The sequence below is a fragment of the Pristis pectinata genome, chromosome 2 (assembly GCF_009764475.1).
Source record: "Pristis pectinata isolate sPriPec2 chromosome 2, sPriPec2.1.pri, whole genome shotgun sequence".
Classification (NCBI taxonomy): Eukaryota; Metazoa; Chordata; class Chondrichthyes; order Rhinopristiformes; family Pristidae; genus Pristis; species Pristis pectinata.
Window position 1 is genome coordinate 87,925,251 of NC_067406.1, and position 24,463 is coordinate 87,949,713.

General features: G+C 37.3%; 1 protein-coding gene across 3 annotated transcripts in view; it reads left to right on the plus strand.

Moving 5' to 3' along the window:
* The window catches only part of rasgef1ba (RasGEF domain family, member 1Ba), a 63,713-nt gene extending 46,177 nt beyond the window's left edge, over positions 1-17,536 (plus strand). For 2 of the 3 annotated variants that reach the window (XM_052039079.1, XM_052039090.1), the window contains 4 exons: positions 2,504-2,599; positions 8,629-8,752; positions 14,376-14,448; positions 15,661-17,536. In XM_052039079.1, coding sequence (XP_051895039.1) covers positions 2,504-2,599; positions 8,629-8,752; positions 14,376-14,448; positions 15,661-15,685 — 318 coding nt within the window. In that variant the 3' untranslated portion in view covers positions 15,686-17,536. The remainder of the gene's footprint in view (positions 1-2,503; positions 2,600-8,628; positions 8,753-14,375; positions 14,449-15,660) is intronic. The other variant, XM_052039100.1, reaches the window with a different exon arrangement.
* Positions 17,537-24,463: the final 6,927 nt, after the last annotated feature.

A 24,463-nucleotide genomic window follows, 5' to 3' on the forward strand; every position in this document is an offset into this window, starting at 1 on the left:
AAGATGCCTCCATGGTAATTTGTAGGCATCCGTTAGCAGGGCACATGATTGTGAGGCTCTTTGAGTAATTAGAATGAAGAATCCTCACTGAGACATGCAGATCCTACATTTACATGTTGTGCCTCTGTGACATATTCAAAAGCACCAACATATGTTTTCATAGTATTGCTGATGACACCCAGTTCTATCTCACCACTGCCGTTCCCAACCTCTTAACTCAATATCTGGTATAACTTGCTATTTTTTCTCAATATAGAAACAATTTCCAAAATAAGACACTTGAAGTTAAAGGTGGAACAGATTTTGAAAACAGTGTACAACACACAGCCATGACTATACATGTGTGTTTAGGACAAGCAACCAGAACCAATTTCTATCTCTGAGTGAGATGTAAACGTGCTGATTGGGTTTATCATTCATCCAGTCTTCATGTCCTATTTTAGAGATCCTTGATAAATAATGGCCCAGAATTTGTGATGACACTAATGGGAAGCCTCTCAGTGCTGACAACAAATTCCATGATTGTATGTGGAAATTAAGACCTGCGTCTCCTTCATATGGTGTGCTGTTAACACCCTCATGAATAGAGTTAGCACTGAAATAACTACAATGGCATGTTTTAATCTCCTAGTTTCACATTACAAATGGCTGAGAAGGTTAGACCAGGTGCATTCAGGAATAAATGAGTTTTTAAACTGCTGAATAATTTCTCTAACTTCTCTCACCATGAAAACTTAACTGGAAAAGTGTGGAGTCTCATTCCCTCAAAAAAAATGGTGCTGGAATTTTTTTTAAGTGTTTCTTAATTCTTTTTAATTCTTTAACCATGAAATAAAAATAACATATAAATGGTTTACAGAAAAAAAATAAGACAAGGGAATGCAGGTAGGATTAAAGATAGAAGATTTATAAAACTAACAGGTATGCTCTCAAGAAAACTGAATCAGAACTCTAAAGGATTATTTTAAGTTTTTAGAAAAGATACTACTATCAATGTACTTGAGAAACCATATGTTATGCTTTTGAATATGTTGCTGAGGGGCAGCATGTAGATGAAAAATTGGAAGAGAGTGAATATAGATCCTTGGGGAACTCCAGAGGTAATAATGAAGTGCAGGAGTGCAGTGATTACCTGGTTATAACTGGATAGAAAAAAAATCAAGTCAGATGAGAGCAGCCCCAGCCTACCAGATAATGGAGGAAAGGCATTGGAGGACTATGTTTTGGTCAACTGCATTAAAAGCTAGGACAGGTGGTAAGATATAATATACATAAATGTTATTGTTGTTGTTGAAATAATATTCACATTGTTCAGAAAGCTTTTGTTCATACATGAAGAAAATTCTATCTGTACGTCAACACGTTTTAACAGATAAACAAAAGCTGTGTTTTTGACATTAGGGGCAAACAAAATAAAGTTAGGGATATCCCTCTTGCTGTTCTTATTATAAATTTTACTTTCTAGAAGTTCAATATTACATGAAGTTTTATCTTTAGACTTTTCTCTGCATTTGTTCCCTCTTAGTTCCTTCCCCGAACATGGCAACTCTTAGTTGGTTATGAACTCAATCTGCTAATCACTAGTATTTTGACCATGTGGCAGTTATTTAAATATGAACCAGATGAATAAGTTTGAAAAGTGTGTTCAACCTCAGAAGACACTGCATTGCAGTTCAGACTTGTTTTTATCTATTGTTACTGCAGATTTACTCTAGGGTTGGCAGCATTGAAGATGTCTTCCAAAACTCTGGGATGTTACTAGAACCTGTAATGGTGATGGGAAAACTTGAAACAGGCTCTGGGAGGAAATGCGTCTTTCTGTGCCTGTGCATCTCAGCTGTTTACCAAATAAATTGCTGGGTTGTCTGGGACATCAGTTAAGATTATCTTTAAAAAAAGGAAATAATGCCAGTTGAATGCCATAGTGCAATCACTTACAATTTTGTCCAAGAAGTGTAAGAATCTGCAGTCATCTTCCTCTGACGTAGCTTAGATTTCTATTGAATGGAATACATTGCAACTTATATTAATTTAACTGGAATAATTTTGTCAGAAACTCTGATCTATAATGACATGCTAAGCTCCATATTTTGCAAGATAATCATTAAACATGTAAGCTTGGTTGTTGCTTTTGCTGGGGTATAAAAATATTTAGGGACAAATGCATTAGTGCATAATTTTTAAACTAATACTACATGAAAATTAAAGTCAAACCATATAACTTATGAAGATCCTTATCAAAATTCCTCTGGTAACAAAGGAAGCAAACAAAATTTCACACAAGGCATGGTAGTTTCTGACTAATTTTTTTATGGTGTTGGAAGAAACCATTTTTTTCTCATTTGCATTGTAATCTGCTGCATCTTCAGTTAGAAAAGATTGTCCTTTAAGGCTTATCAATATGTGTATTTAATACCATAAATAATTGGCTGAACTCTGTTATGGAAGCTTCCCACTTAAATCAAGATTTTAATTAACAGTACTCATTTACATTTTTTGACAGATTGTAATTCCATTCTGCAGTCTATTGATCAAGGATATTTACTTTTTAAACGAGGGTTGTGCCAATCGTTTAATGAACGGACATGTCAATTTTGGGGTAAGAAAACTTGATGCTGTTTTCCCATTTATAAATCAATCTTGCAAAGAAGTAGTAGGAGGCAAATGCAAATAAAATGGAGAAAACAATCAAAATTATTGAAGAAAAGAAATAGTTGGACATTAAGAAATTGCATTTAGTTGCTATGTAACACCTACACGGCATCCAAGCTAACAAAATGTAAACTATTTTTAATCTATCTGTATGACTTAATGAGAACACATAATTTTTTCACTTTTGAAATATACAGTATAATGATGACAAAGGGATTGCAGCATTGCATTAATTTTACTGGCCAGAAGCCTGGACTAAAAGTCTAGAGATGTGTATCTGATTCTTATTATGCTAGGCAGGGAATGTAAATTCACTGAAATAATTAAGTTTGAATTAAAAGGTTATTATCATTAATGGTGAAATAGAACTGCTAGATCATTGTAAAAACCCACCTGGTTGATTAATGTCCTCCAGGGAAGGAAATCTGCTGCCCTTACTCTGTTTGGTCTATAATATGACTCCAGGTTCCCAACACCATGGTTGATATGATTGATTCTTAATTGTTCTCTAGGTGGCCTAACAATCCACTCAGTTATATTAAACAATCATGTTAAAGCACAAAGGGGCAATAGGAAGGCAGTCCTGCTGTCTCACCGCTATAGGAACCCAGGTTCAATTTGTATGGAGTTTGCATGTTCTATATATAGGTTTCTGCAAAGTATTCCAGTTTCCTGAAAGACTTGCTGGTAGGTCAATACCCCTTAACACAGAAAGAATCAAAAGGGGAGTCGATGGCCATGTGAGAGAGAATAAGTTGCAGGGCTACAGGGAAATAAGGAGGGGGATAAGGAGGACTAAAAGGATTGTGCTGTTGGGGAGTAGCATGGAGCAGATAGGGGGAATGAACTCCTGTGCCATAATAGATACATAAGTAAATCCAGCCTGCTTATGTCAGCCATTCCAATCAGAAACATCAGGCACTAAATAGTATAAACATTAGTAAGTCTCAGACTTCTGTTGATGTGCTGTTGAATGCAGAAGTCTGGGACTTACTGAGTGACAAATGGCACTTCGTCACTGGAGAATCACCTCTTAGATCCTGTGCCAAGTGATTTTTATAATTATTTTAATTTTAAATAATTTCTTTGTATGCATTAACTTTATTATCTATTACTTCAATGTCAGTAAATTTTAAATGGCTCTGAACATCAGAAATATTGAAGAAATGGTAAAACCAGTGACAGTTTTGCCATGAGACGAAGCTCCTCTCCAACTTTATCCTCTGGCAAATTGCATTAGCAGCATCCTGTGGGCGGGATCTTAAATGGTATACTGTGTAATGGCTGGTGGTCGTCTGCAACCTACTGTCCGACTCCAGGCATGCAGAGGCCACTGGTGTCAGTTATAGGTAGTGGGCCATGTCAAGCATGACGAAGCCCCAAAATATTAAAATTGGAATGACCACTACCATCTCAAGAGCAATTAGGGATGGGTATTATATGCCAATATCCCAATAATTAATTGCTTGTCTTGTAATTATCTCTAGAATATCACTTGTCCAATTTTCCTACACTTGATATCCTACTAAGGTCCTCTACCATTGTCTTCCACGTCACTCATTACGTTCTGACATTCTAGTTTCTTTGATGTGTCTCTTTTAGTTATATCGGTAGCTTTCTCCTAATATTTTAATTACATCTTGTCTTTCATATCCTTCCCTCTGTTTACCTCTGGAGTGGAGTACCTCCTCCTGCAGTGCATCTTTAAGCATAGGAACCCAGTTCTCTTAGTATCCATTGGTATGTTCAAATGTATATCCTATTGGACAGGAGAATCACATGGTGTGCCTACTTTGCAGCAGTATATATTGTTGTAGGCACAAGTTAAAAGCTCAGCATAAATCGTTAAACTGTGTGGCCTTGCAAACAACCAATTAGGCCTTATGGATAAACCCTCTATACCCTCTATCGAAATGCATTTGTGGTCAATACATTCCCCTGCTGGAGGAAATCAGAAGGTCAAGTAGCATCTGTGGAGGCAAAGGGATAGTCGACGTTTTGGATCGAGACTTTGTGTCAGGACTGGACACAAAATGTCAGCTATCCCTTTCTCCACAGATGCAGCTTGACCTGCTGAGTTCCTCCAGCAGTTTGTTTCTTGCTCAATCTGTTAACCACTGATTTGTACTATTCAACTTGTTGTCTAGGCCACAATAAATAACAATTATTTATTTTTCTGTCAAAAAGCTGGTACATTTTCTGCTGTTACTGAGCTTGGAATCAGTTAAATGTCAATCTATTATAACATATTTCTCATAGTCTGATCCCACACATCTTGAGACTTGATCAAAATGTTGTCCTATCATTGACAACAGGAGTGCCTAAATGAATTTTACATGTTGGCATATTTTGGAAGGAAAATATGAGTAGATTGCAGGAGTCACATCAGAATGCAGGTCAGAATCAGTGGCAGGAGATGATGCATTAGGGCATGGAGAGCCAGTGGAGGCTGAATGAGAAGATCTAGAAATTTCAAGGCGAGTTTGGAACAGGGCTCTTTAGGCAGGAAGAAAAACAGCCCTGGAAGCAAAGATAAACTCCTGCTAAGATAAAAAATGTAATGTTTCAAATAAGACAGTTTCAAAATATTAGCAAAAGGTGAAGCAGGATAGCTAAATAATGAAAACTTAAAATTTGAGAACTATTTTATGATAGGTCTGAAAATGTGGGAGAAATAAGAGAGCTCAAAAATTAAATGTGGGAAAACCATCAGGAGAAAAACTGAATAAAAGCAAAACAGAATTCAGGTTCAATGATTACAAGTTAATACATTTAAGTAATTTAATAAAGAACAGTGATTGGACTCTGGAGCAGAGTTTGACAGAACATTAAAGACACAAACAAATCAATTAGGCAACAAAGGTGCTAAATGAATTCTAAGCTGTAGAACTAAACTTTTATGGAAAATGTTAGAGGACAGAAGGTTGAAAGACGATTGAAATAAATATTTTAAAAGTGAAGATCAGGCCAGGCTAATGCATTCAACTTGTGTAATTCCAGGCATGTGTGAATACGTGACATATGTAAAAATTACACCTCCAGGCAGAACAGGTGTTAGAAGCTCAATGCTGACATGAAAGTTTTTAGTGAAATAGATATGTTATGTGGCACATTTAATATATAATTGATGAAAAGATAAAAGATAAACAATGCTACATTGTCTCCTTAGTAGGACAGCAACAAAAGGACAAGAAATTAAGACGGTAGTTAAACAAAGGAGAGGTTTAGTATATGCATAGCTAGCTCGCAATGCCCCATTTGTTGCATTTGAAAGTTCACTTGCATATTTCTCATGGTTCTCAGTTGATGCAAGATAAAGGAGTTAATATATGACAGCATTAATTTTTGAGGGTGAGACTTACTCTTTTAAAAATACTTACCTAATTTTGTTTGTAACTGCTTGCTGGTGTAAAAGATGTTGCTGGTGTTGGTTCACAAATAGATGCTCAGAAGAGCTTCTGACAAGACATTTGCTACCATTTGTGGGTCTCATTTAATAGATCTCCAGCTTATTGGGTTTGTGATTGTCATCTCAGCACATTCCACTCCTGTACAGGACAGAGTGAAAGTGTGCAAAGGAGCTACACTGAAACTACACCTAATAATAGGGCTGAATAATATTTTATGAGTAATTACCTATATTTTGTTTTGACATTGAAGGAGGCCATTGGGCCCATCAAGTTCATGCCTGTTCTCAGAACTATCCTATCAATTCCATTCTCCCACTTGTTTCCTGGAACCTATTCTCTCTCACATGCCCATCAACTCCACCCTGATGCCCTTACCATTTACCTACACTAAGCCAATTAACCTACCAACCAGCACATCTTCTGGACTCCTTAACTGAACCCCTTAAAGAAAGATTGTAAGCATAGAAAGTGCAATCAGTAATATGAACATATGTGTATGTAATTTATTTGGTATTATAGCTCTGCCATCATTGTATAAAGAAGCATTTTAGCTTGAACACAGCAGGCATTCACACATTAATATTGCCAGCAGTAATTCCTACCTTGGACTATTTTGTTGAAAGTTATCCTGAACAAAATTATTTTCATGTTGAAGTTGCTAATGCTCCTTCACAGGCATATCAGTTTGAATTGGAAACTTTGCAGAATGGTAAAGACTGTTAATTGCTGAACTGCTGACCTTCCAAAAGGCCACTCACTGACAAAGCTGATTCATCACGGGTCCCTCTCCACACATCCAGGAATGGAATCTCCCGGCCTTTGCGGTGATATTCAGCCTCCTTTTCTAATGAAGCAGGAATATCTAGATTCATCAGTGTATATGGACCACTGAATGCTGAGAGGCCTCAGAATAACAGGCACAGCTCTCCACCCGGTAGGATATCAGGGGTTCTGCAGAATGCATGGGGTGAACCCCATACACAAGATTAATGATTTTAGAAAATATTTTAAATATTAAACTGAAACAGCAAATTGGGGAGATTAAGTGAGTCAGAGCTGTAAACATAATGCAGTTTCTCACAGCCATCTGAGCATATATTTTACAACGGAACTTTAGAAGATCATGGAATGCAAAATCCTTTATCTTAATTGTCAAGCCTTTATGTTAAATCAAGGGGGCAGTCTTAATGACAATCAACCAATTGGACTGCTTTAATGATAATTAGTATGCTTCCTACATTTACGATGGTTGAGAATCAGGACCAGTGCTAAAATTGAACTTAAAATCAGTCTGCGAGAAGGGCTGTGGACCCCACAATCCCAGGATGATGCAGTCAGATGGCATCTCTTGCAGTGCCAATACCTTGTAAGATTTGGAGAGTGCTCTGGGTGGGTATCTCTTGGATATAGGGGGCCGTTTTGTGTTACTGCTTTATGAAGTGCACCAAATTCCTTAACAGTTTTACTGTGGTTTTGAAGTATGCATTGGAACCTCAATGAACTCTATTCCACAAGAGGCAAGACAAGGGCTCATTCTCTGACGCAGTACCTCAGCTAGCCCTGCTATCATGTTCTGCTGGCACATACAGCTCGATGTGACTTGGAAGATTTCAAATGATTAATCTGTGGGGAAATCCACCTGCAGTTAATGTTGGTCTAACAGAGTACAGGGCCAACACTACCTGAAGTTTTTGGATGCTGCTGGGGAGATCCTGTGTGGAGGTCGCTCATGTCTGTTTCGATGCTAAATGGGGTTCTGCTGGGTTAGAGCACATTCTGTAGCTCCTAGTCCCTGACTCCAGCAATTACACCATTAACAAAATTGAAGATGTGTTTTTTAAAGATGTTTGTAAAGGTATTTATGATTTTGGGTGCCTACCTTGCTGCTGACGCCATCAGCATATGCCCCATGCACTGATGACCATCGAGTGGTGCAGAATCTACCACCGGGTCAGCAATCTAAACAACTAGGTAGTGGAGGCTAGACAACGGATTGAATGGTACAAACCAGTGGTTAACAGGTCGAGCAAGTAACACACTGCTGGAGGAACTCAGCAGGTCAAGCAGCATCTGTGGAGGCAAAGGCATAGCTGACATGTCGCATCCTGTCCTGACGATGAGTCTCCATCTAAAACATCGACTATCCCTTTGCTTCCACAGATGCTGCTTGAGCTGCTGGTTTCCTCCAGCAGTTTTTTGCTCCATATTCCAGCATCTGCAGTCTCTTGTGTCTCCATTTAACAGATTGAACCTGAATTCCACCATACACCAAACCAACATGAAATGTTGCCTCACCTTTGTATGTGCCTCTTACCGATAATATTTCTCTGTATGTTGACGAGCTTCAAGTATTTAGTCTGAATGCTCAGCTGTGGATAACTTATTCGCATTGTCCGTTTGGTTGCAGCTCAGACCACTGGAATCTTTTTGATTCAAATGCATCATTTGGTGAATTATTACATATTTATTGCCAATGAGCAAGATTGATGTTCTTTAATATCCTCTAAGATTATAGTCCTGAAACATGATTTAAAAGCTTTTGATTTACTGCTTCTGCTTCTTTTAGAAATTCTGGGAGCTGGCAAAGCAAGTCAGTGAGTTTATGACCTGGAAACAGGTGGAATGTCCCTTTGAGCGTGATCGTAAAATCCTTCAGTATCTTCTCACAGCTCCTGTCTTCTCTGAAGATAGTAAGTCATTAGATACATCTGAAAATGAATTGTGCTGTCAAGATAATAGAATCTCTCCATTTTAATGAACACTGTGAAAGAAAAAGAACCTCTGGCAAAGAGCGATACGTCAAGAAAATGACTATAATTAATCTTCTGTAGTGTTTAGCCCAATCAAAAAGATTATTTTTCTAATGGTAATTTTATCTGCATATGTTATTATTATAACTTGAAGGTTTTGATACTATTTATAAACTTAATGTGTACAAATTCAAATAACATTATCATATCAGCAGCCTTCCAACAATTGTAAGCTAATAGTTATATTCATTCATGCTTGCATGGCTGGTACTTTTTCCCCATTCCTAATTGTTCTGGAAGTTCAGCCACCTTCTTGAACTGGGAGAATTGTGTGGTGAAGGTGCCTTCTCAGTATTGTTAGATAAGGAGTTTCATGATTTTGATCCAGCAACAGTGAGGGAATGGCAATATTATTCCAACTTGAGATAATGTGAGATATTGGAGGGCATATGGGACAGGAGTTGGGGGGGGGGGGGCAGGGATGAATGGTGGAAATCTGGACCCCTGTGCACTTGCTGCCCTTATCCTTCCAGTAGCAGAGGTGCTGGACTTGGGAGGTACTGTCAAAGATGCATTTGTGAGTTGCTGCAGTGCAACTTGTAGATGATGCCTGCTGTAACTATAGTGGGTCCTGTATGATGTTGAGTTTGAATGTTGCAGGACCCGTACTCACAAACAGATAAGGAGCATTCAATCCCTTAGCCATATGTGCCTTGGATGGTTGGAGCTCAGTAAGTAAGTCACGTTACAAAATACAAGACTTCTTACCTGTCTTGTATTCACTGCATCTATATGATTGGTCTCACTAAATTTCTAGTCAGTTGTAACATCATCCCTCCCCATCCCCTCAAATAGTGGTGATTTCAATTGTGCGAATGCCACTAAACACATTGGGGTGGTTGGATTCTTTCTTTTGTGGGAGGTACTTATTGCAAATGTTATCGCCCACTTTTCATCTCAAGCTTGAATATTGGCCCCAGATTTGCTTTGGATAGAACTGAAGAATGTGCAGTCCTCGACATTCTCTCCTGATGTGATGGAGGGGGGCCAACTAATGAAGCAGCTAAGGTGTTTTGGATCTGGCACATCACACTGTGAAACTACTGTGATGTCCTAGTGCAGAGATTAACTTCTAAAAAACACAACCAGTGGAAGAGTTTCCATCAATTCTTTACTAGGGCTCCTTGATACCTCACTTGGTCAAATGTTGCCTATATGTCAGGGGTTTTGCCTCTAGAATTCAGATTTTTTTATCCATATTTGGGGCAAGTATTAGATGAAATCTGGAGCTGAGTATCTCTTGATGAGTAGGATGTTTGTGAGTAAACACCTATATCATTTCCAACATTGTACTCCCATTTACTGTGTGTCCAAATGTTAATTTTCAACTTTACTAACAATAATTTTTGAACAAATTTCATGAGTGATTGCTCTTCCAGTCAGTTTAAATCATACTGCTTTAGATTTCTTTGCAGCTTTTAACACCACTGTGTCACTCAGGATTTTATTTTAAATGCCTAAGGAATGTTACCAGGCTCGATAAATAACTTCATCTCATTAGCTTGTGGCTTTCTTTCAGAAGTGTGTGGTATCCATCAGTGCTTCAAGTTGCCTATTAACAGTATTTATTGGAGTTGTCAAGGAACAGAGTTTAAAAAATATTCAATTCTGCAAATCCATAGTGATAAAATGAGTGCCTCAATGACTGAAATGGATTATGATATTTTTCTAAGGTTGGATATTGTGAATTGTTCACACATTTATTTTTGAATTCCTTGAACAATGATAGTCACTTCCATATAAACACAATCACATAATTTCTCATTGCAAGATACTTTCTTTAAAATGCCGATATTGCATTTCATTTTCTTCTTGTTTAAATCATTGCACTTTTGCTCATGTTTACTACTTCAGGTTTGAGGCACAGATCATTAGCTGCATTGTCTGAGGTGTTATTCATGGCAATGATGTAAATTGATTGAAGTATAATTGCTCAGGAACAATAATTCTGACAAATTACATTTAGTGTTTAGATTTCAGAGGAACATCTGTTAAGCATTCATTCTTCCAATAATATCTGTCATGTTTTCACTTTGTTTAATGTGTAGTTAGTTTAACACAGTGGCAGTCTTCTCTTTGAGTCAGAAGGCCATAGATTAAGGTGACATTCCTGGAAACTAAACTCAACATGCAGGCAACCACGAGAGCGAAGTACTAAGAAAACGCTGCATCTTCACATGTGCCTTTGATTTTAAGAATATAAAAGATCCTGTAGTATTGACAATGGGGAAGTTAACCTCATACCAAAGCCATATGACTGCTCAAGTCTTCATCATGTTTCATTTAAGTCATGATTTATCTGTACTTCGTCTACTTTCCCACTCAATCCATAGATCCCTTGATTCTCTTAGTATCCAATATCCATCATTCTCAGTCGAGAACACACTCAATGTCTGATCATCTTTGCAGGTAGAGAATTTCAAAGAGTTGCACTTCTTTGCATGAGGAATTTTTTCCTTAATCGTATCTTAAATGGCTGGGCCCTTATCTCAAGACTATGGCCTCTAATTTGTGATTCACCCACCAGAGGAGGCACACCTTGTCAATCTATCTTGAAAGCTTCTTTGTTGCAATGAGATTATCTGTCCCTTTAAATGCCACTGTGTATAAACCTTTCTTCTTCAATCTCCTCATAGAACAACCTGCTCACCTCACACAACACCACTAAAAACTTCTATCTCATAGCTTTTACTGAAACCTCAGTGTACAATTCCTTGCTGCATTTTGTATTTGGCAACAAAGTAACATTTTTGATTTTGTAAATAAATCTTTACTTATGTAATACTTAGGTTAAAACTACTTTATACATGCATATTCCATCTTTCTTAATTTTCCTTTATCAGGAGATAGATATATTGAAGTAGAACCTACCAAATCTGTTTGTAAATCTTAAAACATGGCTTTGATTTGTGGCTCTTTATTTATCTTGAGTTACTACAATTTTACTCTGTAATAGTTCATTCAGTAATTGTTTGCAGAACTTTTTTTGGGACCTGATATGCCAATCATTTTAAAGGAGCAGTCCTGCTGGAAATTGTGCAAGGATTTTGCATTAGAGTATATAATTTTGGAATTGGATAAATATGCATATTGTATGCTAATTGCCTAATTGAGGGTTATTATTGGTTTCCTAAAGCTAAAACCCACAAACATACCATTCCGATTGCCTTTCATAATAAAAAGTGAACATGTTCCTCCCATTAATTATATTAATTTGTCACACTTGAACCAGGTATCAATAGCTTGCAAGTAATCTGTATGGTGCAGAAAATACAACTTGATAGCTAGGATTAATGAATTTAGAACTATATCTTGCATTTATCTTAGCATTAAAGTTTATTTTTAGAAATCCTAAATATATTAAACAAATTGGAATATGCACCAGTTAGGTTAATTATCTGCTCAAAATATGAACACAGAAATTAAGGCTGCCAATCGTGAGATTTTAACTTTTAAAATGCAGTAATATGTTAAAATGGTAAAGCAATTCCATGAGACAGTAATAAGCATTTTCCCACTAAAATTTCAAGTAATAACTTCAAAGGCAGAGGAATAATATTTTATTGGATTGGCTGGTAGCTGGTGAAAGTACCCTGATTTACAACAATGACTATCGTAATATTTAGTCGTTTCCTGAATCAAATGATTCTTAGGCAGTAAAACATGGTTCCTTTATTGGATTATAAAGTGAGGAAGCTAAACCACAGCTGCAGCTTGAGGTGAGATATATCTCCTGCTGCCTTTGAAATTCAAATTGGAGCAGTGGAGATCAAAAAAGTATCTTTCTCAATTTTACAAAACTGTCAGATTTAAAGTGCATGTCTCTGCTGATCCTCAACAGCCAGGATGGGCGAACTGAAACAAAGGTTCGCCTTACTGAAATCTGTGTTACCATGGAGACCTAGCCATTGTGTGTTACCTGCTTTACCTCCTGTTTATGATCAAAATTAACTTGTTCCTCACACCTGGATCTTTCTTCCGCTTGATTTGTCTTTATTTTAACTGAGCAATTAGCAATATATTGACCTAAGCGTTGTTGAAGTGGAATAAGAAAGTGTCCCTTCTAACGTCATTAGATTTCAAGCTCCAGGTTTGGAAGCAGTCTTCTAGGATCATCTAGGAATATTTTCTCAAGTGACTAACACAATATAGAGTGCAGATAAATTTGGCAAGATGTTGCTGGGGTATAGGTCGAAAAGAGAAAGTACAGGCCTAAAGAGACCATCATTTAGTATTCAACAGTGACTCCATAAGACACAAATATATAGGAGCAGAATTAGGCCATTCAGCCCATCGAGTCTGCTTTGCCATTTAATCATGGCTGATTTATTTTTTTAACCCCTTCTCCCACCTTCTTCCCGTAACCCTTAACCCTTTTACCAGTCAAGAACCTATCAATCTCTGCCGAAAATACATCCAATGACTTGGCCTGCACAGCTCTCTGTGGCAACGAATTCCACAGATTCACCACACTCTGGCTGAAGAAATTTAAAGGGGCATCCCTTCATTCTGAGGCTGTGCCCTCAGATCCTAGACTATCCTACTAATGGAAGCATCTTCTCCATGTCCGTTCTATCCAGGCCTTTCAGTATTTGATAGGTTTCAATGAGATCCCCCCTTATCCTTCTGAACTCCATTGAGTACAGGCCCAGAGACGTAAAATGCTCCTCATACATTAAGCCTTTCATTTCTGGGATCATTCTTATGAACGTCCTCAAGACCCTCTCCAGGGCCAGCATGTCTTTCCTTAGATATGGGGCCCAGAATTGCTCACAATATTCTAAATGTGGTCTGACCAACGTCTGATAAAGCTTCAGCAGTACGTCCTTGCTTTTATGTCTTGGTCCTCTTGAAATGAATGCTAATGTTGTATTTGCCTACTTTACTACTGACTCAAATCCTCGCTGAGTTGCACCTGGAATCTGCTTTGATAGGATGTGATCATCAGTACAAGTGTTGATCTGTGCAATAACAGTTGGCAACTTGAACAAGGGTCCTTTCTCCAGGCAGTGCTGTAGGCTGATGAATAAAATACTGCTCTTGTTTTTAATTTTCTCTCTCAACAGAGCACATAGGGAGATCTATCCAACCAAAAACCCACAGGAACCTGATTTCTTAAATTAAGGGCTTGGAAGATCTTCCTGGAGATTCTGCGATAAAAGAATCTTTGGAAAGGGTTGCATAACTGAATTGAAGAAAAGGCTTCAATTGAAGAGTTGCACTGGCACAGACATCAGGGCCAAATGAGCAGCTTCAGCATTTAGTTCTAAGTCATACAGCACAGGGATGGTCTTGGGCCCATGGAATCCATACCAGCCATGCAGCATTCATTTACACCAATCCCACAGCAACCCCATTTTATTTTCCTCACATTCTCATCATCTCCCTTGAGATTCTCACCGATATTTCAATGTGTCTGAAGCAGGCAGGAGGTTTGTAAAGCAGGATTGGATTATAACAATAACAGTAATATAACACTGTTTGTTCTCCTTTTATTCCTTAGCACTTTACTTGGCATCCTACGAAAGTGAAAGCCCAGAGAATCATGTTGAAAAGGAGAGGTGGAAGACTCTAAGGTAGACATCAAAACTCGTCAGTCCTCATATGCAAGTTATTACAGAGTAACCCACATACTTAAAACACTAAATAATTACATTCTTTTAATTGCTTTTGTCTGAAGATCAATAGGATCAGTATGTTTTTGATCTATTGGTGATAGTGAGCTTTCATATTAAACCTCCATTGAACTTTTGCCAAACCATAACAGGTGCTTGAGATTGGAAAAAAATAAAAGCAAAGGGAAATCCAGCAGTTGCTTTTTAAATGGATTGTACCCACACTAATCCCTTTGTAAACGGTGGTGGGCAGTGGACCTTCTGTAAAGTGTTCTGCTTGCCTTGTACCATTTGAGTGCAGGTTCTCCTGCAAGATAGTTGAATATAAGATTTCCTCAGGACCCTTGAAATTAGGATTAATGAAAGCAAATGAGTGGAGGAAACATTGATGATTTACATTGGTCTTATTCCTATTCTGAAGTTCACTGTTTGGGAAGTTTTTTTTAACATTATAACAAATTTAGGACATATTTTGTACTTTCAAGATTACAATATTTATCTACTCTCTGGAAGTGCACAACAGCAACATAACTGACCAAATATGGTAGATTTTGAGGAGGTTGAGGGTGGGGTGGGGGGAGGGGTAGCAGGGAAGCAGTGGACGAGGCAGGTGGAGGATCTGTGGAGGGAATATCAGAGAATAGGCCTTGGGAGGCAAAGGCATAGCAACCAAAGTTGGAGCAATTAAATTATCGATAGACAAGAGTCCAGAACTGGAGCAGCACCAGTATCTTGGAGTAGATGGTGGCAATGGGGAGGAGTAAGGCTCTGGAAAAATTTGAAAACCATGATAACAGGAACTTAATTGAGGGCCAGCATCGATCAATGAGCACAAGAGAGAAGGACTGGGTAAGATGGCATGAAATAACACTCGGAATTTTGGATGACCTGAAGTGTCTGGGGAATGGAAATTGAGACACTGAGCAGGAATATATGAATTGACTAGTTTAAAGTGTAGGATGAACATTGTAGTTTATATATGATGGTCATTCAGTAATCAGAGGTTTGGCAGTAATTGAAGTAATAATTCACCTGAGAAAAGATTTTGTGTGATATGATTACTCTGCCATTATTTTTGTCACTAAACATAAAATTGATAGTTGTTTCTCCATGTTCTTGTTTCACTAATTGGTTGCTTATGCACTTGAAGTAATGTATTTCTTTTCCTTGCAGATCAACACTTCTAACTAGGGTTTAGCCTAGACATAAAGTGCTTTATAATTGGCCCCAAATGTACGATGTTTTGCAATAACTGACCTTCAAGAGCAAGGGACTTGGGCATCAGTGGAATAAAATCCGTGCACTAAGGACAATGAATCTCAATGACAGTAAAACACAAATTGGATGCCGACTTCACTGGTCACAGACTATATGCGAATGTGTGTTTTTCTTTTGTTCTGCTTGATGCTAGCAAATTAATTGTGAATTGAGGGTCTCAGAGATGAGAGTGTGAGTACTCATGGTTGCAAACCTCAGAATTTAACTCTTGTGATGTGGACTGATCCCCGGAGTTTGCAGAACCTCAAAGCTGGGTGCTGGTCTCCACCTGGCCTTATAAATATTGGGATTTAGATGAACCCTGGATGGCTGCTGGTCAGCATCATGGAAAAAAATGCTAATATAATAACGTTCATGACAGTGTTCACACATATATAGTACTGGAATGCAATAGATTTGTATGATATTGCAAGTTAGTTAAATCCATGACCAAACTGTTTACATAGAACATACTGTAAATATTTTATGTTGAAGTGTGAGTTACATCTAGGTAGGCTTTGGGATACTCTGAGATTTAAAGCAACACTGAAGAATGGAAATGGTAGAATATGTTATTTTGGTATTTGTAAGAATTTAAAAACATTTTAATTCTTTTATAAGATGTTTGGTAATCACCACATACTCAAATATTGACACAAAAACAGGGACTTTCTCTACAGGAACGCTTGCAAATTCATTGATGAAACTGTAACCCATCATTTAACGTGCAGAATTCAACATTCTGTGAGTCGTATTGGCCTTAGGATTGTGCAAGATCCTGTATCGTGAAGGCTCTATGACTTGCTTGCAGTAGCTGTAAGCATTTAGAAACGTTTATCCCAGATGCATTATGAAAGGCATATGAACTCCTTAAAGAAAAAATGAACATGGTTCAGAGAAGTTAAAATGCTAGTGATTCATTAATGGAGCTGTCAAGATAATGTATATGTTTTTATAAAGCATGTGAATGATGGCTGAATTTTGTAGGTTTTTATTTCCTTCCATTATCTTATTTTTTTTAAGAAGCAGTCATAATATTGTGGTTAACTTATCTGTATATAACTTATACTTTTATGTGTACATCATAATGTATTTTAAATCCTTAGATTGCTTAGAAGAAGTATTTAAAAGAAATGTGGTGGAAATTTTGTAAATAATGAATCTTCTTTTACTGTGTAAGATTAATTTTGTACTGAATTTTGGCGTAGTTCAATCTGCACATTACTGATGCACTAGAGAGAAAATTCTAGTCATGCATTACCGGTTTGACAATGTTATGCAGCAGCTGTGTTTTGTGTCAGCAAGTTTTAGTGAATCTATCTGTATGTAAGTTCAATATTTCTGTACATCATAATTGTGTGATCAAAGGGCAAATGGCAGCATTAGAACTTTGTAGCAGGAATAATTGCACCTGCACCCCACATGATGCATGTTTTCATCTGGATGTCAACCCAGTCTACACTTTCCACCATATATGGGGTTGAAACACTGCAGCTTTAAACACAAGAGATGGGATCACCACTACAGAGCTTTGCTAAATAGTGTTATTGATCTTTTGTGGATAGTGCTTAGGGAGAGATTTTTACACCATAATTACATTAGATAAATATGGTGAAAATTTATAAATGTGTGGAAAATAGTTAACTGAGCTTATGCTGAATTGACCACACATATATCTACTGCAGGAGAAAACAGATAAGTGCTGACCCAAAATGCAAAACTGAAATAACTTGAACTTAAGTGACTTTGAGTTTATCAGTGAAATCTCAAGTAAATTATACCATGTTGTGAATTGAAATGTGTCAATCTGAATTGCAATGCTTAGATGGAATTGTGTTTTTTTAAAATCATGGACTCCTGAAGTGGAAAGAGCATATAAGATAACATAGGTTCAGTTCCTATCTACAATGATCCATTTAGTCTCGGTAGTTCAGAGTTTCCTGTCAGACAGGTAACAACAAAGAAGTGTGACGTTTGTTAAGACCATAAGACATAGGAGCAGAATTAGGCCATTCGGCCCATCGAGTCTGCTCTGCCATTCGATCATGGCTGATTTATTTTTCCCTCTCAACCCATTCTCCTGCCTTCTCCCCATTACCTTTGACGCCCTTACAACTGGTAGTTTTTTTTATGGTACTTATGCAAGCTTATACATTGGAGAATGGAGAATACAGTAGCAGATACAAAACTGACTTGTGGTTGTTTGGTGAATTGGGATATATGCCTTTACGCCTGAGTAATCCAAGGAATAGGCTGAAAACTGCCATCAAGTTGTTCACTGAAAAAAAATACTTGAACTATAGTTTTATTTTTATCTCATTTCTCACCAAAACTATGGAAGCCACTTTTAATTATGAAGCTGATTTTGGGACGCTCAGATTTTGGATTTGCAAAAGGTAAAACTTGATGCTTTGTTTGGGAACATGGTTTATGTAGAAGTCATCCAGTGCTCCAAACTGGAAAGTGTGTAAAATCTTTTAAATTTCAGGAAGGAGTTTGGGTATGCCAAACTTTCAGCAACCAGTCTTGATAAAAGAAACTGACAGGTTTGTTTCCAGGAACTGTGGTATGGTTAGCACAGTCATCTTGGCTGTCATCAAATATCAGCTCACCTCAAGATGATTTTTCTATAAATTTCTTTGTCACATCTTATAAATTCTTTAATGAATGTTCATTTGCATCTCATGCTGTTAATTGTCTGACTGTGCAGAGGTGTCTTACATGAAAAGATGCCCATGTTCTGCTTACAGAAATGTTGAAAATGGAGGGAACAGCAGTTATGTCTACAGGACATAATGGTGGAAAAAATGAAATAAATAATTGATAGAATTTTACTCAGTCCTCCTGGCCTTGCATGTCATCTTTAAAAAAACAATACATCTGAACACAATGAGCTAGATGAACTGTTACCAACTCACATTATTCAGCAGCTTCCAGCAGTGCCCCACTCCTTCAAAAACTATGGAAGCAGTATTTTGCTGAGAAACTAGCCACTGAAGTACATGGAATGTTGTGTAATTCTTGTAGCCTCTTGATACACATTTACTAAATTTAGCAGAAAATATTAAAGTTTATTCTGTCCCAGCGAGATAAATGCCTTTTGCTTTCGTCTCACTTATCTCCCAATCCAGTCCTTCCTTTCCTCTTCATTTTGCTTTCTGTACTTGATTTCCCATTGAATAGCTTATGCTAACTCAGTTTACCTGCTTTGCATGCCATATTGGTTAGTAGCAATTACTATGTATGATTGAGGTATGTGGCTGCTTAGCCTGTGTCAACAGATAACAGGTTCTTTGTGGAGGCTACTGCACCTTTTGGCAGATTGGGACTTCCAGTGCAAAAACTCAGAATGTTAATGGGCAACTGCAAACATATTGGGCAGTTCAGCAATGAGAGCAAAATCCAACTTGTTAATTGATATTTTGGAGTAGAATAGGCAAGCTCCAAATTTCGATCAAAAGTATTAAGAAAATACTGCAATACTATGAATGACTGATTTTTTTTCAAAACTGAAAAGCCAGCCTTCATATTGTTGGGCATCACAAAGATTGAGAAGGAAATAAAGCAGATGACATCAGACCTCAGATTCAAAAGTAACAGGACTGTAGGCAGAAACAAACCAAGAGATAGGATTGATTAGTATTGAAAGTTTTAAGAGTCATTAAATGAAAAAAAAAGTCACATGAAAGAAGCAATTGTAGATATGGAGCAGTGGGCATTTCTATTGAGATTAGAGTAAGAATTGACCAATGGATGTTAACAGATACCAGTAATTAAAAGCAGAAAAAATAAAAGATTTGTGAGGTATGAGGCATAGGATTGAATGTTCAGATTCACTTGGGTTTAAGCTCACTAGAGGAGAGAGTAAAGGAAAATTTGCTCTCTGAAGGATAATGTGCTGCTAACAACTGACTTACATTGATTGAATTTAATGGGAGGAGAATTCTTGTCTATTCTCTAAAGGATATTACATTCCCTTCATGAGTTGTCCTACTTTACCCTCTGCTTAATCAACGTTTAATGTTCATTTGCCAAAGAAAATTGCCCCAATGTCTGTAAATAAGCAAGATTTTCACTACCATTTTAAAAAGCATGAGGAAGCTTCGAGGTAAAGTCCTGCATAAGAAAGAACTGGAGGTAATTAATGCAGAGTATATGATCTAAAAAGGACTGATAAATGGAAAATAGGATCATTTATAATAGATCATACAGAATTGGATGAGGAATAGATGAAATTAATAGAAGAAAAATAGATTAGGTGATAAATTCAACTCCAAACAATTAGGCTGAGTTCAGGGAACACTTGGATGCTCATGAACCTTCTACACATTGATGTGCATAATAGCAAATCATACCAAAGATTTTAAGACATAATTGCTCCTCTCTCTCACTCTTTTCAGTTACTTGCCCCCAGCTGGAGCATAATGGCCCCAGAAGATGCTGCCAGGCAGCTCTGTCTTGAACATGCTCCAGAACCTCACATGTCCACATTCATGTCAACTATGTTTTCCTCCAAGGTTGGCTTCAGAGAAGAGTGCTAGAGACATGTCATACAGGCAATAAGTGCACAACTGGAATAGATAACTTGAAAAATCAGAGTGATAATCTCAGATGGGCTAGCAAAGCCTGAGAATTAAAAATTAGAATGTTTAAAGGGAAGATCCATGTCTTCTCCAAGAGGTGAAGTGAATCTAAGCCGATGTTGGAGAAAAAAGAAAAGCTTGCTTGCAAGTAAGAAGAAATGATAGAATAGGTCTAAGAGCCACATCTTGAGGATAATAGAAGAGGCATCATCAGAACCAGTGGTCTTATTGGACTGAAGAGTGTGACCTTTGCCTGTCCTGGAGGATAATTTAACCGAGTTGTGTTTAATAATTAACCAATCTGATGTCATCTTGTTGTTTCTATCCACAAAAGAATCAAAATGATCTCCCTGATGTGCATTAAACTTGGTGTTAACCAAATTAAAGAGGTTGTAATTTTGTGATTTGCTTGTAATTAAGGGCCATTAATCTTTCCCGTACTTCTAGGCTAGCTGTTAAGAGTAAATATTTCTATTGCACAATTAAAGACAGACTCAGTGATAATACTATTTTAATTTCTTATGAAGTAATAAATGAGAAACATGTAAAGTTACTTCATTCTCATTGTGGTAATTACTCCCACTCAAAGCTAACACCACTCTGAAGGATGCTGGCACTTCCAGTGAGCAGCAGAGTAGGAGAAGCTGCCAAAATGAAGAATGAAATGGTGAACTGATTCCTTGAATACCAGATAATATGGGGCAATTGTACATGCTGTAGAAGAGAAGGAGCAGCAATAGTTAACCATTCCCTTCACGGTTCAAAGCATTGGATGTATTCTGGCAAATAATTACCAGTATGCACTGAAAGAAAATAGTCAGTGGCATGTAAACATCTGAATGAAGACCCCTGAGGAGATAAAATCTTCCTGGACTAGGACAGCTCTTGAAAAAGTTCCAAAACTTAGTTCCAGATTATGACCAGCATTAACTTTTGCATTGAAATACATTGATTTGACAGATTCTTTGCAGTGTTAAATGTGATTCTTGCATTGTCGAGAAATGTTTTTATTGAAGAGAAAAAGCAGTCAATGCTGACTTTCCCTTTTTCCAAAACAAACTCTTCACATTTTCTCACATTATTCTCCATTTGCCAATTTTTTTCCACTCACTTGACTTTTCAATATCGCTCTATAAATTATTTGTATCCTCCTCACAGCTTATATTCCCACCTACTTTTTTGTCATCCATATACAGTATTTGAGTACAGTTCATTCACCTGCTTCTTCTAAATAGTTAATATGTATTATAAACAACTGCAGTCTCAGCACTGATCTCTGCAATGCCACCTGAAGATGCCCCCCTCACCCCTACTTTCTCCTTCTTGCAAGCTAGCCATTCTATTACCTCCAAAACCATAAGCTCTTATCTTACAAAGTAACTGTTCATGTGGCACTTGTCAAAGATCTTTTGAAAATCCATCTGTACATCTATTGGTTTCCCTCTATTGGTTTGGCTGATACTTTCTCAAAGAATTGTAATGATCTTGTCAGACATGATTTCCTCTTCATGAAGCTATATTGTCTTGATAGCTTTTTAAATTTCAGCTATTAACTCCTTAATAATTCATAGTAATGTTTTTCCATTATTAGACATTCAGCGAACTGACTACAGTTACCTGTTTTTTACATTCTGTTCTTTTGAATAAGGTTATCACGTTGGCATTTTTCCAAGCCTTTGGTAGCTCTCCAGGATCTAAGGATTTTTTGGAAGTTTGCGACCAATGCATCTAAAATCTCTGTAGTCATTTCTTTGAAGATCATATGATGCAAATTGTTAGGTCGAGGGGATCTGCTTTGCCAAAGCTGAGGGTGTTTTCCCATGCCAATTTCTCACCAATGAATGCTTACTTTGTCCTACCATTAGGCATTCAGATGAATCTGTATCACAGTACAGAGTTATGGCAAAAGCAAAGTTTTCAAGATTTCAATCCATTGAATTATTTTCTTGAAGGAAGATCCAAACAGACAGATAGTTTTAAAGCAATGTGCCATAATTTTGTGACAGGCAGTTCTCAAAGGCTGTCATGTGTCCAAAATCATTTTTGACATGTTGTCTCTGTTGACCTGATCACTGGAAACCAGTATAAATACTACCTGAGACCTGTGATACTATGTGAAAGCTTAACTGTTACATGTGTGCCTTCCAGTTATCTGAAAGGAGTCCCAGGCAATAAAGGATAATGTTGCTATGACCTTTACATATGCAGGTATTGTATTAGTTCAGGGAACACTGAAGACAAGATTGTTCTTTGCAGTTATTACAGCAAGAAAACTGAGTGTCTGTCAGAAATAGGAAAATCACCTGTGAAAATAATGTCTCTTTTAATTTCTTTGTCACTATACATTTTCCAGTCTGATAGGCATCATGTATATTTTATAAATATTTGGACCTAAAGTTTAATTGGATAAGGGCTCTAAATGTTTCAGAAAAATGCTGACAGAACCAGTTTGCCTTGCTTTTGAATTTACCAATTACAGATGACACTCTTCAAAAAAGGTTAGAGTCAATTAATTATACTTTGCTAATGAATAGTCTGTCTGAGGAGAAAGTTCTTTGAAATCACAACTGCGGGGCTTCCAGTTATCTTGGCCAATATTTTAGAAAGCGCATTGAAAATTTACTTGATGCCCTTTGAAATGTAAATGGAGCGTTGCAATTTATCCAAAGCCGAGGTTTTCCATTTTGCCATTCTGTGCAGACTGGGGTTCAATATGCATTGTATACCAATGCACTATTACACCATTGTCCCTGTTACTCCATCGGTGTGAGTAACATCTTTTGGCAATTCCAAAGCACTCCTTGCAGGTAGAAAGCTCAAAGTGCTTTACATTAAGGAACAGAACAGGGAAAGGTGAATTTGGTCTGAGTGAGAGATTAAAGACATGACCAGAGAAACCAGATTTTAGGTCAGTTTTGTAGGATTAAGGACAATATAAGGCAGTAGAAAAAAATGGCAGATATTTGAGAAAAAATATTTGGGGGAAACAGACAATGGATCTCCAAACTTCACACAGCAATTTATTGGGCTTGATCGGAACCAGTGATGTACTGATCATCACAGTGTTTTGTGTGTCCTTTATTCAACAACAGTGTCCTAATGAAGGAGGTGTTAGGATCTTTGTTTATGCAATTCAGTTTTAAAACTCTGAATCTGAGATTCAAATACACTTGGGTGGATACTGCATATAAGGTTGGTAGGAAGGTAAAGCCAAGTCTTGAGCATTCTAGTCAACAAGCTTTGAAAGGACTATGGAAGAAAACTCAGATAATGTCTCAAGCAGTGCTCCGTTAGTTGGCTGCACTATGATTCCACCTATAACCAAATATTGCTTCAATTTACTTTGTCGTATTACAATTTACTATGTTGATAACTTTGTTGTATGACTGTGAAAATTCCCACAATGCTGTTGTTTTACACCTGAGCCAAATATATAGCTATACTGTATGACATTATACATATTTAATGCAATGCGATGAATTTCTGAACAAATAAGATTGATGCCCTAAGCCCGGAAAGAACTGCCATGTGTTCTATTGCCATTGAACTTGGTTGGATTTAGTGGAAAGAAGTACAGACAGAATTCTTAGTATTCTGAAGATGCTTTTGGTGCAGGACACCTCAGCCTTGCTCCTACTTAAGCCTCCAGCACTCTTACATTATACATGCCTTTATGCTATGTTAGCATTAGATTGTCACTTTATTATTCCCTATGCTTTCAGATGATGAAATATTTAATAAAATGACAGTGGAACACATTTACAGTATTGGCCAGTCCATATTAAATTCCTCACGATAGGATTGCACTTGAAACAGCTCAAGCACAAACGTCATTCCTCTTCACGAGCCAACGTGAATGTTGTTTCCGAGCAGAACTGGAGCCGAAAGATTCTTCAGAATTGTATCATGTTATTCATAGAATTTAAAGCCACAGAAGGAGCCATTTGGCTCATGGTGCTTGCATTGGCTCTTTGAAATAGGTATCCAATCAATCCCATTCCCATCTTTCCCTGACCCAAAAGTGTCATGTATAATTATTTTCTTATCAATTTGCTTTTGACGTTTACAACTGAATCTGCTTCCTTCACCATTTCAGGGAGTTCTTTTCCAATCATAACTTCTATGTAAAAACATAT